Raw genomic sequence first — 24,759 nt, 5'->3', positions numbered from 1 at the left:
AAGAGTAATTCAGCACTTCATAATATTTTATGCAATCACCAATATAGGCAGAAAAAACAAGGTGATATAAAGAATAAAAAAGCTGGGAGAAATCACAAATAAATAAATATCAGATCCAAAAGAAAGTTACTGTTTTCTAGTAATATTTACTTCCACAAAAATACTTCTGTAAGCAAGATGATACTTTCACACATACATCACAAACGTAACTACTGCAGCTTTGCTGACTACTAAGTGTCAATTGTGACCTTAAAATATTTTTGCTCAGAGCTCCTACATGAATGCCTAAAAATAAGTACAGAAAGGCAATCATAGTACAGCCTGTACCTTTAAAAATATAGCAACATATGATCTATTGTTTTGGGTCAAATTATAATATTTGGGTGGATGTGAAAGTTTAAGTTATTCTTGTTGTGCATAAGGGAATTTAACTTGGCAAAAAAACATGGCAAAAAGTTCTTTCTGTTCCTCAAAGGACCAAGCAGATACTTTTATTTTTGTGTTTTAACTTAATCCAGCTGTTGCAATTCATACTATTAGTAGATCTCCTTATGCTTTTTGAGTTACATAGCTTATTAAGTCTGGAACGGAGAGACTTAAGCTTCTATTTAACTTATAGCTAAAAGTCAGTCTAATTTTAAAAATGTCACAGACAATGTTTTAAAGTTAGAACAACAGTAAACTTTAATTTGTATAAACAAAGTATTAGCAATTAGAAAAAAGTTTTAGAATAGCCATTCTTGATGGGCACATAATTTCATCTGAAAGCAAGCTTGATTCTGCTGAATAATGAAGTCCCTTTAAATGTAAGGGCTGAGATACACAGACATACAAAGAAAGAGCCAAAGAAATGTAACATAATGTGGCATCACGAACAAAACTTTGTCTTAACCAGAAATTTTTTCCTTTTAGTCATCCCAGCCACTGTGTCTAAATATTATTAATAAAGAATTAAATTCTAAGTTGAATATTAAATTAATTGACAGTACCAATCATGTCAGGAATTACTGGATTGTAAACCTGGGCACAGATAATCTTGTATCACTACTACTTTACTGACTAAATGGTATTTTGATGCAGTTGCTTTTATTAATATCCTTAAGTACTCCAACAAACGGAAAAGGTCAATGGTTGTGTTGAGTTTAGCGGTGTTGGTTTGGAGGAAGGGGACAGGCAGCTAAGAGTATAGATGCATTTTTATACTGCCTAATTTTCACTAGCCCAGAGAAGACACCCTGACTGAAAGCAAACAGTCTGAAAGCAACACCCAGTTAGCTATTTTTTTGTCTTTATTAAGTATTACCTTCCAGCAAAAGAACCATTTTACTTTTCTCTTATTGCAAATAAAATGGAAAACCAAAAGAAATGGGGGGAGGGGAAACAAATTTGTCCTATCTTTCAGCTATTGAGGGCAAACAGCTAAACAGTTCTTAGGAATATTCTGATCACTTTCCCATACTCTTTGATATTGGAATAATAGAGCAAAAGACATATTTGAGTATAATTTTGTTAGGTACCACTTTTTATATGTCAGTTCATGTGTACTTGTAGAAAAGTGAATTTGTGTCTGAAAGTGTATTTACACACTCAAACACATAAGTAAATACTTCATAAATGAAGTATTTAAATTATTTTCTTATATTTTAATTTCATGCATATGTTTTGGTTCTCAGTTCTCTATTGATATTGTAAATATTTGCCAATCACACAAGCACTGGTTCTAGAATAGAGCTATCATAGAACAGCCTCACTGACAAATGCAGAGTTTATTTGGATTACAAGAAGGAGCTTTCTATACCACTGAAAGAAAATCAGATCTTGTATAAACGTATTTTTCCTTCACATGGTAGTACCTTAGCAAGCAAAAATGTTTAGGCATTTTTTAAATTGTATTTTGAAATGAAGGCTGTTCACATAATTAAATTTCACAGTAATTAAGATGCCTTAACTATACGACTCAATAAATAAAATGGAATTGCTATCAGCTAGCTTTAGACAGAAATGAAATTAACACATGTAAGAATTTTTCTGAACAGTTATGCTTGATCTTTTTCACAGTCTTTGGACAGTGAAATTCTGAGGCTTATTTGGGACTGATTCTACAAAAATATCCTAAAAAAATATCCTACTAAAATATCCTAAAAAAAAAATTAAATTACATATGCCAGTGCATAAGCATAATAGAACTAGTAAATCTTTCAGCTCATGCAATATGAAGAAAAGAAAAAAGATAAACTTATTGCTGTATTTTTCCTCTTCAGTTAAGATATGGTTTAATTACAAGTAGATTGAAACACATACCCATATCTTTACAGAAACATGAAGACATCCACAGCAAACTGTTGCAGAAAATAAATTATTACTAGAAAATGATGCTTTCATAGAAAGCCTGACCATGTTTTCTTCTTTCACATTCAAGTAAAACACATTTAATTCAGTCTGCCAGAAATGGCTATGCTTCTGCTCTGTGAAAAATATGCTAATGATGGAAATAAGGACTTGACAATTTACTGAATACTAGGCAGAAAATTAGCAATGAATTGCCTGCATTGTAATGTTCAGTTTAGGCTCTTTTTTTTCCCCCAGTTGCTATGGAATACTAGAAATAGCATAAAAAAAGATTATACCATTTTGAGGGATGTTATGCATGTCCCTCAAGACAGAGTGCTTAGAAACAAAGACAAAAGTCAGCTGTGGGATACATGAAATTCAAGACTGTAATAAACAATACGTTTAAATACGAACTTTTCAATGCAAAAGAGAAATAACAGAGAACAAAACAGAAATGCCACAAGAATTGCAAACCCAACAAATACATTTCAATCAGCAACTAGGAAGCTGAAGCCTAGAATAATTCATTTTACACCTGCAAGGAAAAGCAGCTTCTTAGGTTACTCCGATGTTGCAACAAAAGCTCATAAATCCATTAAACCAGGCATGTCTTCAAGTTCCCTGACAGACTTCAATTTTCACTGCAGGTTTTAAGTCTTCAACAGATTAAACTCTTTTCCTAAGAATATTTTACTAGAGTGTGCACTGAAAGGTGACTCCTTCTAGCTAAAGCCTCCATATAATTGTGTTTGAAAGTCTGATATAATGGCTGCTCCTGACAGGCTTATGTGTGGAATCACATTTGCCCAAATACTTCAGAAAGGAGATATAGTAGATTATTCTTGCCTTTTCTAAGCAGAAGAGAAATGAACACAGAAACAGTTCTCACATTTTGCCCTGAACATGATACACTGATCTTAAGTTCCTCTGCAGATTATTGCTCACATTAATTTTAAAATATTAGTTTATTGCCTATGTACTTTAATGCTAATATATAACAGGTCTTAATTTCAGAACAATGATGGAAAGAGAATACTTTCTGCTAAATCTCATTTTCCTAAAGATATTTTTGAAAGTTTTGGCTCTGGACAACAATGGAAGGCTATTCCTGGAAAGCTCTTCTACATCCTTCTTTTAAAAAGATGCTGGTAGTAAAAAGGAAGAACATATATGTATCTACTTACCTTCAATGCAGTCATGTCTCAGTTTATAGAACTACAGGCAGACTTTGGATAAAAGAACAAGAAAACACTCTGTATACTGCAGAAGATCTCACCTCTTAGTTCATTTAAAAAAAGAAATCAGGTTTAAAGCACTACGCTATAGGAAACATACTATACATACACACACACAAAAAAACCCCAAACAAAACCAAAAACCCCAACCACTAAAAGAATACAATCTCCAAAAAAACCCCCAGCACTTCTGGCATGAATTAAAGATCTGATGAAACTTTCCTAACATAATTGAGTATCTGATTATTTTGAATGTGCTTAGATCTCTTAGATATTCTTATTAAATTTCTCTTTCTGACAAAGAGAAAAACTTTAATGCAGGATTACTCTTTGAAATAGAGAAACAATAAAGAAAAAAGATCTGTAGCATATTTATTTAAATATGCTAAAAGAAAAGTTACACCTTCAAGGAGAAATAGGGGAAGACAGTTATCACACAATATACACTCTAGGTTGATGCTATGTCTAAGGTAGCACCAATTTATAATGCAGGAGGTTTCTCTTTTCATCAGCCTGAACTAATTTACTACTTTTCAGTCCTTTTCAATAGTAGTCTACATCAAGAGACACAACACAGGAAGAAGAAAACAACTTAGGTTCTTAAATCAAACAAAATATTGCTGTCACTACTGCACAAAATAACTAGCAAGTCTTATAAGATCATCAACATCTGTACAGATATCCATTATTTGTTACACTCCAGTTGCTGGATTCCTCTTGTATTAAAAAAAATAAATCTTTAATACAGTGTTAACACATTATGGGGGTCTTAATTTCAGCAAAATTAGGCTGTGATAAAGACAACTTGGGGCACGCATTCAGAGATAAAATATTTTTGCAATACAGACCTTTAGAAGTTAAACAAGTTTATTGCATCACAGCATTTTTACAACCATAATTTTTCCTGTTGGAGCTAAATAAATTAACCTTTTAAATTTTCATATTTTCACTGAATTATTATAACTTAAACATCTAGCGATCAAGTCACTCTCCTTTACCAGTAAAGCAACAAACAAAGAGAACACCTTTATACACTGCACTATCACAGCTTTCTTTGAGAAGGTTAGCTTAGGTGGGAAGAGCAGGCACCTAACTAACTGTGCAAGTAAAATAAAAATATTTTAATACTACCAAGAAAGCAAAGTGTGTCACAAAGACTGGATTCCTGTTTTCCCCATCTTAGCAGACACATTTGCAGAACTGCTAATAGATTTAAAGCAAACAACCTTATGGCAGATCTTTTAAAAAAATTCTAATAAAAATAAAATCAAGCAACAATATCTCCTATTACTTCCATGAAAAGTGGCCAGGTGGTTACAATATATGCTTTAGCACACAGACACAGAGAACTAATGTACCAATTGCAAAACTGAAGTACTGAACACTATATGAGCAAAAATGTATATTGAAAAGTAACAGTAACATAATAATCATTAAAAGAACCCACCATAATAAACTCTTCTCAAGTTTCCATTCACCTGAGCACACAGGAAAAGGTTTCAACATCACAGTACACAAGGGGAAGCCATATAAACTTTTCTAAACTGTTGTAAATTATCCATTGAATATCCCAGATAAAATGATGGAACTGTGGTTTTATTAGTCATATTCTGTCCTGGAACCAAAGTAAAGAAGAAAGCTTGGTTGGTCCTGAGCCAGAATGTGAAACAAATACTGAAATCTGGGATGTCCATATTCTATTACTTAAAATGTGAGACCCATAGAATGGTTCAAAAGAATGGAGTTTGAGTCCCCATATGTGGGAAGGAAAAAAGGATAACAGCAAGGTGGGGGTAACTGGAGACCATGAGACTGGTGACCCAGTTTGAGAAAGAGAAGATCCTTGTAGCAGAAACTCCTGGGACAAGGGATTGCATGTACATAGGAACAAGTGGAGACTCTGCACCAGCAACACCAATTTAATGGACAGAACATTTGGAGTGGAGAAGCAGAGAAACAGGGTATATTCTTAGCTCTGCATTCAGCTTTGAAAAATGCTGCATTGCTTCTGCCTCCACCCTCTTTTCACATATGCTCCATTAATATTCTCAACAGTAAGAACAGATTCCTCTGAAGTATTCTGTCATACTCAAAAGACTCTTACACTGTGCCATTTACAATCTGAAATATTTCCAAAATTAGATCCACACCTCAATAAAACTAACAAAGGGATCAGCATCTGTGACACAAGCATAATTTTTAGCCTGCCTGTAACAGCTGGGGCATCCGTTACTACATGCATAATGCAGAAAAAACTACCCCAAAACAAGCAAATAGGTAATTTTATAAAATCAGTCTGCTGACATGCAGACTGATATTACAGGACTGTTTACTGAGGTCCCTAAACAGAGGCTCCATTGTCCTATGAAGGGAGGAGGAAGAGCACAAAACCAAAAATAATACCCGAATAATTTCTAAAAACTGAACAAAAACTGAACAAAAAAAAAAATTCTAAAAACTTGAGCAAAAATGAAGATAAAGGTGGTTCAGGAAAAACAAAAAATACATTCCCAGTAGTTAAATGTCATCTACTGAAATTACTTTTATAGGCATACACAACAGAAGAACCACCACTAACAAATAAAAATACTGTTGTCTTTGCAACTCAGCTAGGGCAAAACACAAGAGGTTTTGTTTTACATTTGTTTCATTAGCACCCAAAATCAGTTTTCCAAATAAGACAAAAATGGGATTACTATTGCACAGACATAGGCAAACCAGCTTTAAACTAATGGGAGGGTAATCAAAATGCAGCAACACGGGATCAAGAATTAAGAACCCCGCTTTAAATTAATTCCATGGTTGTCTTGGGGCTACATCAGTATCAGAAACTAAAACATTCACCACAGAGGTGCCACAGGTATGGCTATGTAAGTTTCAGTTCCAGTGCTGGAATGCAGTAATATAGGAAACCCGTCAGTTTTTACCAGATTAGGCTGCACTGTGGAATAACAACACTGGGAATGCCTTGGCAAGAAGCAGCAAGCCTGAGATTTTAAGCTGTTGAACTGCTGCTATCACGACTGCCTACCAAAGTAGGTGGTTTGGGTTTGTTACACTGGGAAGAACAGCACTTTCAAGAGGTGGCTGAAGTGGATTTATGCTGAAAGACAGGTTATACTGAAAGTTTGTTTCCTTCACTGCTCTGCAGCCAAAAGCCACATGTGCAGAGGCATAAAAATCAACCTAATAATGCCAAGCAAAAGAAGGCAAACTGCTTTCTCTCTCTCTCCTCATCAAGGCTTCATTTCAGTCCACTGCAAGGAATAACTACCTTCAAGACAAAACAATGAATTTCTTCAGCTGAAGAGGTTTCCAAATAAATTCTATCAGACATACGCAACCACAGAAGCCTCTTAACTGTCTGTGCTCTTCTGTTAACAATCAGAGCCTTAAGACAAAAACTATGGCTGAAGATAAAAACTATGACTCAATAATTATGAATCCAAATGACATACTGGAATTACTTCACAGAGAAAAGAAGTAAAAAATCTCGTCTACATGCATGCACAATACAAAGAACCTGAAAATGATAAACAACAGACGACAGTTGCCAGCTCATTTAGCCTATTTACAGAAACAGCAGCACTCAGAATGGGTTTTATTTTTAAGTCAATAGCTCTAAGGACGAAGTATGCAAAGGCTTAAAGAGACACTGTCAAAAAGATCAAAGGATTCAGGAATGACAGGAATATTTTCAGAAGTACTGTCTCACTTCAGAACTAAAGACAAACCCTGCACGGATCATATGCTTTATTCCATTGGTGACTCCACTCAGCAGTTCAAAGTGGGTTTAATTCTAGCTAACCCACTATTTTAGTATTTCTGCACAAAGAGTGTAAATCTAGTAAGTGTCTTGAGATTTATTAGGGTCATACTCTGCTGCTTTCCCAAGCTCAGAAGACTTAATATGTTATGATATTATTCATGATGTATATTATCAACACTGTGAAGTGCAGAAGCAACAGTACTACTGCCAGTGTCAGTGGCAAGCATCTCTTAGTCTTCTAAAATCCTATTGTCACAATAAATCAATATAGGTTAATCTTGCATAGCAAAAGAGAAAATATGCAGAGAAAAAAAGGAGTTCAGATGATGACATGATTCTTGTAGTTGAAATGAAAGATCAACAAAGAATCATCAAAAGAAATGTAAGACTCCTACTGAAAAATTAAAACCAGAGTGAGACAAAGGGATTTTTTTAACCAGTTCTGTGAACAAAATTATTAAATTTACTTGACAATACAGAAGTCAGTTACTCCATCTGAACAGCAAAATTATCCTATACTAGGGTTCACAGTCCTAAGTTTAATGGAGGAGGAAAGTACACAGCTAGCATAGCTAAGGACTCCAAAAACTTAAATATTGCCTGCTCCATTTTGAAAGTTTATTGGCTTTTAACTTGTAGTGAGAATCTTTGGCTTTTATCAGAATTTGGTTGGACATTCTCCCCTAGGACTCAAATAGTATGTATGGCGTACGTACTGAAAACTGATCTAAAAAATGCATAGAAAAAATATGAACCAAGGGATATGCTACTTTACTCACCTAATCAATCCAATCTACATAATTCCTGATAGACATGTATCTAAATTGTTTGTAGAGAGATCTAGGATCTTTTATATCTCCCCTACAGCTCATGACAGAAATCAATTATACCCATTAGAAAAAAAATAATCTCTGTACTATCTAATTGGAATCTTGCTACAATTTAAAGGCTTTGTTTCTTGTCCTGTGCATATCAGACATGCAGGGTAACTTATTCTCTTACTTTCTTTTCTTTTGTGTATTAGAAGACTTACTACATCTAAACTTAATCTTCTATTCCTTAACCCAAACACCTCTTTCATACCAACTTCTGTCTTACTTTTGTGTTTCTAACAATTTTAAGCAATCATCAGTTGGTCTTATCCTTCATGAAGCTGCAGTGCCCAAAACAGCAGGGAAAAAAAGTAGGTTATTCCTGGTGGTCCTGAAGGCAATTCCTGGGCAATGACAACAGACAGCAAAACCAAGGATGTTACTAGGGTCAGAGTTCAACATAGCAAGAAATCACAATGAGAGAAGCTTTTTTCTGTGAGAATCAGCAAAATTTTTTAGAATACATGACCTATTTAAGTATCTCCATTATGACCATGCAGGCATCTCCTGGGGAAAGACGTGAGGGCAGAAAAGCATTTGGGAATTTCCCAGGACTGTGATAGGAACAAAGATCTTTGAACAGAAGATGGGAAAAGCAGTTAGGAAGGAACGCAGTGCTAGGTTTTACTTGAACCAGAGGGGAAGAAGAAACTGAAATCATTGGGCATTCATGAAGGGATGATTCTTTGCTTTCAGGAAGATAATGGAGAACACACAAAAAAAAAAAGAAAATGGGCTTCAAGAAATTAAACTTTAGCAAACCTACCCACCCACCATGAACAAAGATGTTACTGTAAGCACACCAAGAGACAGGAAACTGTCCTGCTCTTCCCTGAAGGGGTGGCACTGAGCACTTACATCAAAAGCACAAGAATGCTGGTGCCTTTTCATTATTGACACCTTATTAGGAAGGTTTCTATCACTAGATGGCTACTAAAAACAACACCAGGAACAAACATGAGAAAAAAAAAATTAGATTATAATTAAATATACCAGGTGTTTTAAAATCAGTTGAATATGTTGCAATTCACCATAAGGTATTTAGAGCTGACTGGACCACTCACAGAATTATCAAGTCATTTTTGAGGATTTGTAGAGAATAGCAGTGTTTTCAAAAGACTGGGAAACATCTGGTGAGTTGCTTTTAAAAAATGAAAAAAAAGCAGTGCCAAGGAAGTACAGATGCTGCAACTGAATTTCAGTTCCTCTGAAATAAGGAATAAAAAGTATTTGGAAGTATTTAGCAGGTATGAAGTAGAGCTGAGTAACACACAGACCTGTCAGGAACTTCGAATTTAGCAAAATACTCTTTAAGACATAACAGCAGACCTTGTAGGTACAGAAGAGGTAGTAGGTATTATATTGCATGACTTCATGAGTCTTTGGACATTGCTCCTCATGGGGCTTTCATAAGCAAAGAATAGAAATAAAATGCTGCAAGAGGAAACAAGTTTTAATAAACAGATTACACTAAACTTGGAAAGGCTGCATGCATGCTCAAAGAAAAGACTCTATGTTAAAGCAATCTTACTAAATTTGAGAAACTATCTGCAGAAGGCTTGAATACAATTCAGTAGGGGGAATTCTAGACTTTAACAATAATAAGTAACAGCAGAAATACAAGATGGAGAACAAGTGAGGCAGCAGCACAAAAGAAAAGGTGCACTGAGGCTACAGTGGATCATACTCTGACTAGTAGTCCATGTCACACTAGCAAAATCTCATGTTAAGATCCATAGCCAGCAGGCTGTGAGTCTAGAAATTTAAAATGGGATAGGAAATTCACAGCTCATGGAAGAAGAGACTGGACACTTGGGAGGACTATAGGGATGTTGTCAGAGCATGTAGGAATGCAACAGGAAAGGCAAAAGCCTTCTTAGAACTCAAACTAGCAGAGGAAGTAAAAGGAAACAAGAGGAGCTTCTTCAAATGTATCAGTAGTGAAACAAAGAGTAGGGAAAATGTGGACCTACTGCTGAATAGGGTGGGAGCCCTGATAACAGAAGATGCACAGAAGGCAGAGTTGCTGAATGCTTTTTTTGCTTCAATCTTTGCTCCCTCCTCCTGGAGGAGGGAATATTCACCACCGGTCAATGAAGGCTGGGTTAGAGATCAGTTGTACAAATGGAATATACACAAGTCCTTGGGCTCTGATGGGATGCACCCATGAGTGCTGTGAGAGCTGGCTGATGTTATGGCCCTACCACTCTCCATCATTTTTGAAAGATCACAGATAACAGGAGAGGTGCCTGAAGACTGGAGGAAAGTCAGAGTCACTCCAGACTTCAAAAAGGGCAAGAAGGAAGATCCAGGCTATTACAGACCATATCTTGATCTTAGCAAGGCTTTTGACAGTCTCCTGTAACACCCTTGTGAGCAAGCTCAGGAAATGTGGGACACAAGAATGCACAGTGAGATGGATTAAGAACTGGCTACACAACAGAGCCCAAAGAGTGGTGATCAATGGTGCAGAGTCCAGATGGAGACCTGTGACTGGTAGAGTCCCCCAGGGATCAGTGCTGGGTCCAGTCCTGTTCAACATCTTTATCAATGAGCTTGATGATGGGACAGAGTCTTCTCAGCAAGATTGTTGATGACACAAAACTGGGAGGAGTGGCTGACACCCCAGAAGGCTGTGCTGACATTCAGAGGGACAGGCTGGAGAGTTGGGCAGGGAGAAATTTCTTTAATTACAACAAGGACAAGTGTAGAGTCTTGCATCTGGGTGGGAACAATCCCAAGGAGCACCTCCCCTGTGAAGACAGGCTGAAGAAGTTGGGGTACTTCAGCCCACAGAAGAGGAGGCTCTGAGATACTTTATAGCAACCTTCCAATACCTATCTGTAGGGGGTCTATAAGAAAGCTGGAATAGGGCTTTTTGTACAGGTGTGTAGTGAGAGGAAAAGGGGTAATGGCTTAAAACTTGAAGAGGGGAGATTTAGGTTAGACATGAGGAAAAAATTCTTCCCTATGAGGGTCATCAAACGCTAAAACAGGCTGCCCAAGGAAACTGTGGCTGCCCTTTCCCTTTCCCTGCAAGTGTTCAAGGCCAGGCTGGATGGGACCTTGAGCAACATGGTTTAGTGGGAGATATCCCTGCCCATGCAGGGATGTTGGCCCTCAATGACAACATAAAAGGTAAAATATTTTAAAAATAAAACTGAGCTATATATCTCCAAGATAAGTATCAGCACTGGTTAGGTGTACAACCTCTCAAAGGACACATCAGTAAGTATTTTAATTTCTAACACAGATCTTCTTTTTAGTGTTGGAATTTTCCTCCTATTGTATTTAACTATTTGAATAATAAAGAAAAAATGTGCAACTTGATATCTTTATTGCAAAGAAAAAGGCGAAGCTGAATAATCTGACAGTGTATTTTTGAAGATTACATATAATGACAATGAGATTGCTGAAAATTGTACATTATTCATTCAGATTTACTACCACAGCAAAAAGCTTTGGATTAATTAATGCTTCAGTATATTTGAAAAATTACAACACCAGTTAATCTCATTCATCTATAAATGGAACAGCAGAGAGGAGAATTTTTCAGAAACTTCATTGAGGATTGCCAAGGTTTTACCGACAATGATAATCAATAAAAAGGAATAAGTATATTATAGTGGTAACATATTGCTGGTGCAAGTTCAGACTTGAGGAATACACAAATCAATGCAGAATAAAATATGCTAGTGCCATTCTACTGCTCATAACCAGGTGACTGCTCATCACACATCCCATGCTTATCTTATCTGGTTGCACCATAGGGACCAGGAAAAATCAACTTCAGTAACAACAAAAAGCACCATACTGACAGGGAGGTACTTAAAGAAATTGCAGAGCTGGATGAAATAAAGAGGACACTTTAAACTCAAAGACTGTGAAAACAAAATATTAATTATTCACTGAGGCCAAATCAACAAGTATATGTATGAAGTAAAATGCCTTATTCGATCCTATTAATACATAGGCACTGTGATTACTTTGCAAGTTCATGCCTAATCAATATTAAAGTAGAGCAGAAACACAACTTTTATATGAAATGGTAAGTTAAATGAGAATCCAAATACCTAAAAAAATAAATCCAGAATCAACATTTTTTGTTTTTATAACAGCAAAATTCAGAATTTTTAGGCTGATCAGTTTAGGATGACCTAGCTTGTAACATGGCACAACCTTGTAAGTAAGGAAACATGCAGAATGCTATTTACTACACATTCACACATACCTGTGCATAGATAAATTAATGAAAATCAGAATGAACCTGAATTTCCTTCCTATTCCCCTGCAATGTTTAGTTTCTCAGTAACTGAAGAAATGAAAGAACATGTAGCTTTGAAGCTCTTTAGAGGAATGTTCCTCTTATTTATGCTATATAAATTAAAAGTTTTTTCACATATTTTACATTTAAATCAAAAACATTGCCTTCACTAGCTCCCACAGGTTTTGCATACAAAATTTTTTTGTGCACTTTTCATGGAAATAAGAATTTTTAAAATTACAAAGAGATGCTATTATCAGGCATGTGAGCCTTTCCACTACATTGTCTCATATCACAAGACGTTAGAAAGCAATCTATTCACTGCTGTGAGAAACAGTATCTCAATACAGACAGATGTCCAAAGTTGGGTTTTCTTGCTTCTTTGTTCTTGTGTCAAAATCCTTGCAGCACAACACACATTTGGACATTAATTTTCAAAAGTTTTCATCTCTTTGTTTCCTTGGCATCATTGCCAAATTATCTTGAAGCACTTTTTTGACAGGATTTAAAACATTTTGTGTCTTTAAAACATGGCAAATTCAACTTTGTCTTACTTACCATCTCTTTTGGAGTTTTATTAAAATACAGATATTATAAGCAGCTACGAGGCTACCAACAAAGCAGTGCATGGTTATGCAGTGCAAATGATCACACAGTGATCTACCTGGGCTTGTCCTAGATTTTAGGTTCCATACCAAAAGAATATAGTGAAAATAAAAGAGGATGTCTTCCTTTGCTTTGAGACAAGTATCAAAACAATTTATTATAATAGAAAATCTGTAACATTTGCAGAAGAGAAAACTGTCTCATAGGAGACCCCATCAACTGAGGTTTTCTTAACTTATTTTTCCTCCTTTCCAAGTTTTCATCTCCAAGTCCTGGTAGAAGACCTACCAGGTACTCAGTCACGTTTGAGGAACAAGAAGCTGCAACCAGGAGTCAATGAAAGACAATTATTGGTGATTTCCCTAGGCTTTGGATAACCCACCTTTTGTTGAAATCTATATCTGAACTATGTTGTTATTAAGCAACTCAATATACAAGCTCTGCAGCCACAAAGAACAATTCAGTGTTCAAGCAACTCTCCCTGTCCATTCCCAACTCTTTATCAGCCCAACCACTGTTAACACATGCAAAACCAAGTCATATCAACAATTTAAGTGCCATGCCATAAATCCAAGTGAGAGAAAGAGCGAGTGTAGCTCCATCTCACACTTCCTCCATGCACATGGAGACACAGGCAACCCAGTTGTCAAGTTTTGGTCCTTAGGAAAAATGAGAGGAGGCACTGACCTGTCTGAGTAGATCATACTGTCTTTCTAAAGAAAGGCCATTGGACTGAAGCTGTCCCAATTACTCCTTTTGGAAGGTACAAAGCTCAGCCAGTCACTGGCCATTTTAAAAACCTTGAACTAACAAACATCAACTGTATTTCCCACTTTGATACTGAAAGTCAGTTCAGCCATCAACCAGCACTTTACGTTTTACAAGGATTATATGTACCAATTCTAGATGGTTTCCAAAGATGGTATTACAGAAATACAGAACATGAAAACACTGACCTTGTTTCTTTTAACCCTTCTTTCTGAATGACTTCCAGTATTTGTTTTGCAGTCATTGGTGAGTTGGGGTACTTTTCCAGTGCCTGAAAAGAAATAATAAATGTGTGAGTGAGAAGATACAAAGGTCCTGTGACTCTGAAAGGTTACGTGATCGTTCACTTTTTATGCAGTCATTTGTCAAAGGCAGGGAATGGTAATGTTGAGGCTGGAATACTGTCTGTTGGAAGGCCAGATACAATGCAGGGAACTGCAGCAAGAATAAGATTTACTTGCTGCTTTTGTGCACCATCTGCTACATCTGCCTGGAAAAGTTCTTACCAGGTTTCAAATAAAGTTATGGAAATATGTAACTAATTTTATGACACAGCAACAGTTTCTTTCAGGCAGGAGGGGAAGAAAAAAAAACAAAAAGAAAAAGACAGGTAGTCTTAAGTTTTATTATTATTAGTTTAAAACTATTTGAGGTCATTTGAATATTCGACACTTAGGTTTTGTCATGACCCAGCAAAAAAATTGGCTAAAACCTTCCATTTACAGAGCAGTAACTACACTGAGAATTGACACCAATAAATTTCAATTTTAAAATGTTTTTTCCTAAAAACAATGAAGAACAAAGTAGTCAGAACAGCCACAGCATATCAAAACTACATGTCAAGAGAGCACTGTATTTTCCAGCTCAGCTCTGTTTTCCATTCCTTTGCCTTTTCCAGTTGAGCCCAAATAACCCGCTCTTCTTTCCAGATACAACCATTTTGTACATATTTTCCACTTATTTCTTTGTCCCCATTAAACTGTTAAACAAACAGAAAGTCCTTTGCTCATGTAAAGTGCCAGAGTGACAGCACTGGAAAACAAAACCTCTCAAACAGCAGTAAAATGTGAAGCACAGAGCACGGCAATCAAGCCTCCCAGAACATCTTGCAAATGTATCTCAGCTAGAACTTGCATTTCTGCCCTGGATAAACAAGAAATCAGTTTGGTCTCCAAATTTATCTGATCCTGAGCTTCTCCTGGTAGTCATCAAATGATGGCAATTGTGAAAGTAGCTATTACTACATGGATACCTGCCCACTGGGAACTACAGACACCATCATATCATGGAAGGCACCAAAATGTGAAAGGTCCTAAGCCAGGGCACTAATTCAGGTAGCTCACCTCAAGCCAAAGCCTTCCTCCTCACTACAACTTGACCAGCTCAGCTCTCTCCTGCCATTTTCCAGTTCTGATTTACTGCATGCTCTACCCTTTTGCAGCCAAAACACAGTTTACCAAATCCTTCAGCTCTTTGTTACAGATGAGCTTTGTGTCCTTTATCTTTCAGTTCCACAAAGGAAAATGCAGCAGCGAGGGCTGCACTAGAAAGGTCTGGGAGCTGTACTGAGCTTATCTCATGTACGTCAATAGGCAAGATTCAAAAGGGACCTGTCAGGAAAGGAAAACCGAAATGTGATTTGAAAGGAGAAAGAAGAGTGCGTAGGAAAGAGTACAGCAATGTGTGAGGACAGAAGAAGCTGTACAGGGCTGAGGAAATGGACACTGAACAGCAAGGGAAGAGAAATAATATGATGTATTAGTGCCAGAACCACAATGACACATTGGAGAAATAGCAATGTAAATAAAGATTAAGGCTAGGATGAGAAAAGATTAATGGTGTGAAGAGACAAAACCGGAAACTTTAACCTTCAGAAAGCAGACAAAGGATGAGGTAAAATGAGAATACACCAAAATACTGGGAAGAGACTTTAACCAGGAATGTTCCAGAGGGAAAACTGGAAAAGACAGAAGAGGAAACTACACTGTACTGGACACGGCTATGAAGGTAACTGTGTGCACTCAAAAGTGGGGTTACTCACTGTGGAGGATTCCCTGTTTCTCTTCCTGAGTACAGGCCCCTCAGCACACCTGGGCAGCTCCTCCCTGCAATTGAGAAAATTTGGGTAGCCCTGTCCCCTCCTCTAAGATATCACATCCTACTCTATAATAAAGTCAGTCTAAGTGCCAAGTATTACCACATGAGTTTGCCAATAATGCGAAGGAAACATTAAAGCTACACAAACACCAGAATTCACCCTATTCTGGACAACAGGAGAAAGGAGAGCAGTTTGTGCTGAGGAAGCTGCACTACACTTGTGGTTGCAGAAACAATGGCCAGGTGTATGGGTAAGGAAGATCATTTTTACCAAGCAACAATGAAGCCAGCAAGCAGGAGGCATAAACACTACTATGGAAATTTTAATCAAACCCACAAGGCAGATTTCAAATACCACAGTATGAAGTGAACACATTCAGGGTATAATGACAAACTGAAATGCAGAGCATGTTAGGCAGGCTGAAAGCGCTGAAGCAAACAATTGCCCATTGTGGGGACTTGTTTTACACTGGGCATGCAGTGTAGGCACCAGTTCATACACCCCATGAATTTAATTCTGTTCACCTAACCCTTTAAAGCCTTTAAAGCCTGTTATTTAAAGAACTGTTCATACCCTAACTGAAAAGCATTAATTCTCCAATTCAAACATTGCTTAAGTTGAAAATCCAGTTATTGTTTGCCTGATTAAGTTTCCTTTATCAGAATGAAGATTAATTTAGCAGAGAACCTTAGCAAGGATGCTCTTTTCTGCCACTCCCACCAATGATACTGCCCATTCCCCTCTCCCAGTTTTAACCTAGCCATTTATCACAGTAACAAAATTAAAATAATTACTTGAAAAAAAAATTTTAATGATAATCTCATTTTCTTCCCCCATTTATGGAAAACAGCATCAGAGTATTATTTAAGAGTGTGAGCTAATGAATACACTGAACTGACTATTGCATTAGTGTCTCTTGCCTGTGTATCTCACCATTAACACTACTAAAGGCTCACAAATACCTCCTGCATTTCTAGGCCTTTTAAAAGTAATATTAGAAATTCAAACTGAATGACTAGCTGTGCCTTAAGGCAAATAAAAAACTAAAATGCAGCAGCATAGTTAAGTCATAGACTTCTTGGTCAGAAAAAGTGACACACAACAGGGGAGAGAGCTTTCATCTGTTTTAAATATCTTTCTCTTTCTTCCCACTCCATCCACCAACGCTCATATTGTATATGGGCAGTGACTAATAATGATGAAATTAAAACCTGCCAAAGTACTGTCAGGAAGAGTATGATTGTTTTGATACATTTCTCTAAGAAGGACAATGGCAGAAGAATGGTTTGCATTGACTGCAACCTCTATCAGAGAGGATCAAATATGCTCTATTTATTCCTGCCATTCAACCACAGCCTTAAAAAGGGACAGACGCTAAATAACTGGGACAAATAATTTGATACCCATCCGGACAATCTGGAAGAGAACAGAAGCATTTGGCACACTGAACACATTCTTGATGTCCATTCAAACCCTGGGTAATGGCTCAAAGAGAAGAAGACTCATATCCCACCAAGCAGAATGGAAATCAAAACTCCCAGCAAATAGTAACAGCATGACAAAAGGTTATGTTTCTATCACCTAGTCAACCCACAATCATTCAATAATTACACAGATGCCACAAACACATAAATTCCGAGCTTGACTGGAAAAGTCATGTTGGTTATATGGGACAAGAAGAAATCCACATTCCTTTACTCACCATGGCATCTATCATCTTTTGTGCATCGACAACTGCTCAAAAAAATTAGTTGTCACAACGGGGAAAAAACACTTTCCTGTGAACTGTTAACAAGAAAATTCTACAGCAGAGTCAAGACTCACAGCTTTGCCTAAGAGAGAAGTCCTGGATGCTCATCTTGCTTACAAAATCAGAAGAGCATCCCTATAAAATCGATGGAATTATATGTTTACGAACACAACTGCTTGTGACTGCCTGAAGCAGATCTCCTCAATCGTTTGCATTTCATCCACTAGAGGGAACACAAGCAGAGGGACAGCGTGAAAAACTGCAAACTAAAAAGGCCTTCTTACCACCCATAAAGATTTCTTCAGAAAGTGGGAGCTTCATCAGAGAAGCAGCCAATGCTCCTGCAGCTATAAGTTATGCTGACAGAAGACAACTCTTCTAAACAAGAACCAAGTGTGGCTGCATACAGTGCTGTGTTCCAAAAGCAGCAGGCAGATCAGCCTAGGGGGTTTGTAGATGCTGAGAGTGAGACCAGCCACAGCCTCTTCCATTTTCTGGCAGATGCCTGCAGGCATCTGAAGGTCAGGTAGCTGACAAAACTCGGGATCATTTTACCATATCTGCTTGTCAAACTATAGACTCACAAAATGAAGCAACCTCTTTAGAATATTATTGAAATAATTCTTGAGGAGAAAGAGGAATGGTACAGTTATTGCCAGTGCTCCCACTCAAAAGCTAAAACAGAAGCCAGACTGAACTACACAACAGACAATCTTTACTGCCCAAGGACAGCAGGGTGTTTAATAAAGAAACAGAAAAAGAATTTTTCTTCTCCTAGGCAGAAAATATATGGTATTTTCTAGCCACCCATTACTAAATTAATGAATTAAAAGATGGAGTCCCAAACAAAGTAAAAGAGCAGCATGGAAAAAATCCAGCATTGTGTTTTCCAGCCACTTGTGTGAGGTTAACAGGACTGACATCTATTGTGAGAAATGTCCCGCTTGAATCTTTTGTATTCATTTTTGATTAACGACTTTAGTGATTGGGGAATTATCAGAAGCCTGGTAAAAGTTCAAAGCCCTTTGTGTGAAGAAAGCTGGGTAAATGGCTAGGCGAGGAGGGCAGGGTAGGGTGCAGAGAGGAGGAAGACAGGAAGAACACAGAGATGGATGAAGAGGAGAAAGGAACAAGATTGAGAGGAGGGAGGGTACATGATATATGAAAAAGGGGGATATAACAAGGAAGAGGGATGAAATTAAGAAGGTAAAATGCATTATAACCTATTTTAACATAAGTTCTCAAATAGATATTCATGGCCCTCTTGCTGATGGTGATTAAGAGAAACGTAAAGAGTCGTTTCCAAGTATTAAAATATTAAAAGAAGCTGAAAAAGAAGTAATAATTCTCCTGGCAGGACTTCTGTCTTTGACAAGTTGCAGTTACAGTAAGGAAGTTATAAAATCTGAGTGGAGGAAGGTGCATTTCAAGGTATCAAGGTATGCTCCATACCACAAATTTGTTTCTGTAATCCATGCATCACCACTCTTAAGAAAAGTCAAGCAAAGAACATAATAAAGGTATAATATGAACAAGAAAGCACCACACAGAAATACCTAACCTGCTGAAATACATAATGTTTTAACATCAGGTAAGTGCATGCTTGCTAATCCATGATTTTTTACACCCAAAAAGTATATTTACCAAGGCCTGTTTCAGTCAAAAGCACTTCAAACTTCACTTACCATGAACTAAAGAAAACAATCAGGAGAGTGTTTCCTGCAAGAGAATTTCTACTACAGACTTTGTTTGCAAGTTTGCCTGAAACCACCTAGATTTGTTAAGCTTGTTAGTTTGAGACTTGTTCTGAGATGTCTGGACCCTTATTTATATATTTATTTATTTGTTCATTTATTTCTTTGCTTTTTTTCAGTGTCATATTTCAAAGTGATAGCATTAGTGCTTTGGAAATTCCAGATAAACTGTACAGTTGACATTTTGAATTCAAATCATAGAATTTTCAGGGTTGGAAGGGACCTTTAAGATCATCTAGTTCCAATCCGACTGCCATGGGCAGGGACACCTCCCACTAGATCAGGTTGCTCAGAGCCCTCTCCAGCCTGGCCTTAAAAACTTCCAGGGATGGGGCTTCCACCACCTCTCTGGGCAACCTGTGCCAGTGTCTCACCACCCTCATGGTGAAGAACTTCTTCCTAACATCTAATCTGAATCTGCCCTCCTCTAGTTTGAATCCATTCCCCCTGTGTCCTATCACTACCTGACATCCTAAAAAGTCCCTCACCTTTCTCGCAGGCTCCCCTCAGATACTGGAAGGCTACAGTAAGGTCTCCTTGGAGCCTTCTCCTCTCCAGACTGAATAACCCCAACTCTCTCAGTCTGTCTTCATAGGAGAGGTGCTCCACCCCTCTGATCATCCTCGTGCCCCTTCTCTGGACGTGCTCCAGCACATCCCTGTCTTTCTTGTAATAGGGGCTACAGAACTGGATGCAGTACTCCCGGTGGGGTCTCACAAGAGGAGAGTAGAGGGGGAGAATCTCCTCTCAATCTCCAAGAGATTGGATTATAAATCAGTTAAAATTAAGCATACAATTGTGTTACTCCATTAAAAGGCATAAGCTCTATCAGCAACAACATCTTGCCATTGCTAGTGGCCTTACACATCGCACCAGAAAACGTAGGGCAAAGCTTTCAACCCTAAACAACTGACTTATAACAACTTATTGATTTGGTCTGACATACTGAAACAAAAGGAAACCTTTGTATTTCTCTCCTCACTAATGAAATCAGCCTAACCGAGCAATGAGGAACGATCACTGAAAGACTCTGTCAGCACAGATCCATAAACACCTTGGTGACTGCAAGAGGATGAACCCAGTGAGCACAGAGAATCCTATCAAATTTCTGTAAGATCACGAGCAAAGATACATACTCTAGTGAGCAGGATGTCAAACTTGCTGCACTGGTATGGGCTCCATTATTGGCAGCAAGATTATTAGTGATGACTTCAGTTCAAGCAACGGAGCATCCAGATTCTCAGAATAACTGCTCAATTCTGACTCTGCAGTCCAGCCTCCAGACTTCTGCTTAGCCAAGCAAGCCATACCTCTTCCTGCTTTCTATCATAATACACTAATTGCCTCTAACTCTGCCCAGCCTTTCTCTGCTGTCCTTTCAAAATGATACCCCTCATCTTTTTAGGTGCTGCAATACCACTCACTTCCGTATCTCCCACCTTTCCTCATGTCTACCAAAATACCTTTCGTCCCTTGTCCTTGCCACAGTACATTCCTGGGTACCTTTATCTTCTGAAACACCACATCCATGCAGATGCAGTTTATTGCCATGGGTTCCCCAGAACCTACACAGGCACCACCTACGTGGTCAGAATACTGTAGCTCTTAGGTGCTGACAGGACAAATTGTATTGTCAACTTCCTGTGGCTTGCAAACCACATTCTCTGCCTACTTAGTTTAGATCAGAAGTCTCAATTTCTGTATCAGTGCATCTAGCTGAAAAACATGGGTCAAAGCTGTTTAGAACTATGAATCATTATTCCACAACAGGTGCCAGAAGTAAAACACAGCTCTGCCACTCAAAACCATAGATGAAATCTGCACTCATTTGATGCTCACACAGGCCATGATCCTGAAGTGCCTCTTATTCATGTAGGATTAAAAATTCCCCTTTGTCACCTGCTTCTGTAAAAAATGAAAAGAGTCCATGTGTAGGTGAGACTGGAACTAATGGAGTAAAATTAATATGAGTGCCCTGTCAGCTGCCTTTATATTACAGGTAACAGAGGAAAGAACTAGCACAAGTGTGAATACATTCATCACCACTAAGCAAGCCATAAAAAAAAAATACTACCAAGGACCAAAACCCAAACATATTCACCTCCATAAATGCTGTCTTCTCCACTGGAAGCTGGTCCATCTTTTTTTTTTATTCAGACACTAAAAAGTTTACTGTATATCTTACATTTCAGCACAGTAAAATGTAAAAAAATCTTAAGATTAAAACGTCCCAGTAAAATCAAGAGAGAGAATAAGTATGTGTTTGTTTTAGAAGCCTTCATGACTTAATTTCCTCAGGCAAATGTAATGTGTAAGGGTTACTTTTAATGTGAGAAATAAAATTCCTACTGGCTGCTCTCTGAATTTACCACATCTAATAGGAGGTGACAGTTATGCCCGTTTTCTTGCTGTTGCTTTACTATCAGAGCTTATCTTGTTAGACATTGTCCCAAAGATACAGACCTAAGATTACCAAGAGGCAAAAAAGAAAAGAAAAAAGAAAAGAAAAAAAAAAAAAAAAAAAAAAAAAAAAAAAAAAAAAAGGAAGAAGGAGGGGGAAAAAAGGAAAGCAGAATACAAACAACATATTTTTAACTATGCACTCTGCCTAAATATTTTTAGGTAATTAGCTTCAGCCATTTTAAGTATTTCATCCGGGTAAAATTCACACACTAAAAGGGTAAGACAAGTTTTGTGCTGCAACTGACACTGACTCCACTGATGTACCATGAATATATTTAACCAGCTAAAAAGTACTTCTATCCATGTTACTAAATATGGTTAATGACAGCAAACATAAAAATAAAGCTGCAAACATTAAACTTCCATTTCAATTCTGTCAGATAGATGGCATGAATCTCATGAGATATACAGCACATTTTGATGCTTAGGTGAAAAGCCAGCGTAAGACACACTCATCCTCTTAACTGCACAGGGGAAGTGTATATATAAACCTCAAAGCTCAGTTGTTTGCTTTGTTCCTCACTCACTCCCTTTGAATTAATAAGCAAGCAGAAATGCAGAAAAACACTGAGAATCTTTCTTAGAAATTCTATCCCAGAAAGAAACACCTGAATGTGTCTAATGCATGGAAAACCTGAAAAAAAAATTCCCAGGAGCTATAGAGCAAGTGATAAAGTTGTAAAAACTCAAGTCTCTTGTAATCAGACACAACAAAAAGCCACTTTCAGTTCTCTAAGTCTACATATTCAAGTACTGAAGGAAAAATGGAAAAATGAAATCTCCACAAAATGAAAACTTATTAAAGCTTTAGGTTTTGGGGGATGTTGATTGCTTGTTTGTTTTAAATAGGAGAATTACTTTCTCTTGTCAGTACAGACAACACAAACCAAGAGTCTTTGGGTATTATGCAGTTTTTTCCTTCCAAAACTCACACAATTATTTCACATCAGTTTCCATTAGTCTGAATCATGACATCATTATGTACAGAAGACAGTTCACTGGCACAATCCAGATCTACTGCTTAAATTGCTCTGAGAGCAGATATGATAAGCTATTTTTTGAACTAAAGAAATGCAGTCTTCTCATAGCACGTGTAAAGAGAGAATTCTTTTGTTAGCTGTCAGTGGGATTTTGCTATCTCTGTTAAATATATAATGGTAAGTGTCATAACAAAGATCAGCCATCGTGTTATGGCATTTATCTTCATGAGTGAAGAGAGGAAGGGCTACTGTGATTTATTCCATCTCTCCTCATGAAATGATTAATGTCAGAAGAGATTAGTCTTCAGTACTGACTTGTACACAGAACAAAATACAGGGCTGAAGTGGGATGCTAGGCAGTTTTAATTGCCACAAATTTGGAAGACCACATTACGTACAGATGGCACAGTTGACAATTACTCATCCAAGATTTTCAAAAATAGAAGAATATTTTGCAGTTCACTAGCTCATATCCATTTTGTGTCATTTATTTGTTCAGTCCTTCTGATCAGTCTTTCCACATAGTCCTTTCCCTGTCCACCCACATTTTTCCTGTTAAATACACCAGTTTTTGCAGAACTGAAGTCCATATTGGTGGTTTATACTGATACTTTAAAGGTTTGAAACATCTAACAACTATTACTAAGAAATATTTGTCACAATAAAGGCAGGTTAGAAAAAACATGTAATGGCTTTGTATCTGTGTGTGATTTAATATAGAAATACATAAATAAAGGATAGAAGGAGCAACTTTCCTCAAGTTTTGAGAAAAGATACTCACTTCTTCCTAGGAACCTTGTAAAATAATCTGACCATCCTAAATTTAAGTTAATAACCCTTCAAAAACCTATTACTTCGGAGAAATGCACACAGAATATTTTTTTTACATGCTCCCTACTCCTTATGAAACAAAATCCTTCAGATAATACTACAGTGAAAAAAACAAGCCATGATAAGCACACATTCTGTTAAAGAGGGAAGAATTCTTTTCCAGAGTATGAATTCTTGGTGTTTTCTTAAGTTCTCGTTCACTGGATACTGCTAAATTATGCTAAGCTAGGTAAACTTTTAATCCTTGATATAAAGCTGTTTTTTTCCGTTAAAAACAGCAGTTAATTACCATTGGTTTATATCAAAAAGTACACATTATTAAAGAGCTCTCATCACAAAAAGTGTCTCATTATCTTTATGTAGCCTAGAGTATTGACCTAAACAATCACATTTACATATAATGTCATCAAAACCTGGGACCACCCCCTGACAGTGAGAGAGCCAGGTAACAGGGCAACATTATGGCAGGGAAGAAGTATCATGAAAGCTAAGGACATTTCTTATTGATGGTAAATGGATAGGAGAGAAAAATCAATGTGTCTTCATCAGCACAACTGCCCACCATCTGGATGTTGATTTCCCTTAGAGATTTAAGCCAGTAAGAGCAATCACTTGGCACACGTAAACACACAGAATGGGACCTCCAGCCTATAAAGAAGCAACCTGAACTGTGACTGTAAAACTGGAGTTCATAAGGAAACAAAATGCTGGTGGTTAAACAAAGAGTTCATAATCAGGTCTCAGACCAAAATACAGAACACATCTTCCCCCAGGGAGGGAAAATCTGAAAATGTTCAGGATAATCTGCAATTGTGGACCCTCCAAACTCTTAACCCTGCTTGAAGGCATTATTTCAAGCTACAAGACTGGCTGACTCCTCCAAGTCAAGCTGGACAAGCGCACTGACCAGGTTACAGTGAGAAATGGCCATCATGCACATCATGCAACTACCATCACAGAACTACAGAATCACAGCCAAGTTATTTGTCAACAGAGAGGAATCACAGAGGAAATTACAATGGATTATAAATACAAAGA

At 37.4% G+C, this 24,759-nt stretch overlaps 1 protein-coding gene across 1 annotated transcript in view; it reads right to left on the bottom strand.

Annotated features, from left to right (window-relative positions):
• ASXL3 (ASXL transcriptional regulator 3) overlaps window positions 1–24,759 on the bottom strand; it is a 129,524-nt gene that overhangs the window by 90,566 nt on the left and 14,199 nt on the right. The window contains exons 2-3 of the mRNA XM_071737451.1: window positions 14,034–14,116; window positions 13,687–13,689 (exon numbers count right to left, since the gene is read on the bottom strand). Of these exons, the coding sequence (XP_071593552.1) occupies window positions 13,687–13,689; window positions 14,034–14,116 (86 nt within the window). The remainder of the gene's footprint in view (window positions 1–13,686; window positions 13,690–14,033; window positions 14,117–24,759) is intronic.

Source organism: Heliangelus exortis, chromosome 2, assembly GCF_036169615.1.
Source record: "Heliangelus exortis chromosome 2, bHelExo1.hap1, whole genome shotgun sequence".
Taxonomy (NCBI): domain Eukaryota; kingdom Metazoa; phylum Chordata; class Aves; order Apodiformes; family Trochilidae; genus Heliangelus; species Heliangelus exortis.
Note: the sequence above shows the minus strand (reverse complement) of the source record. Positions and strands in the feature narration are given on the sequence as shown.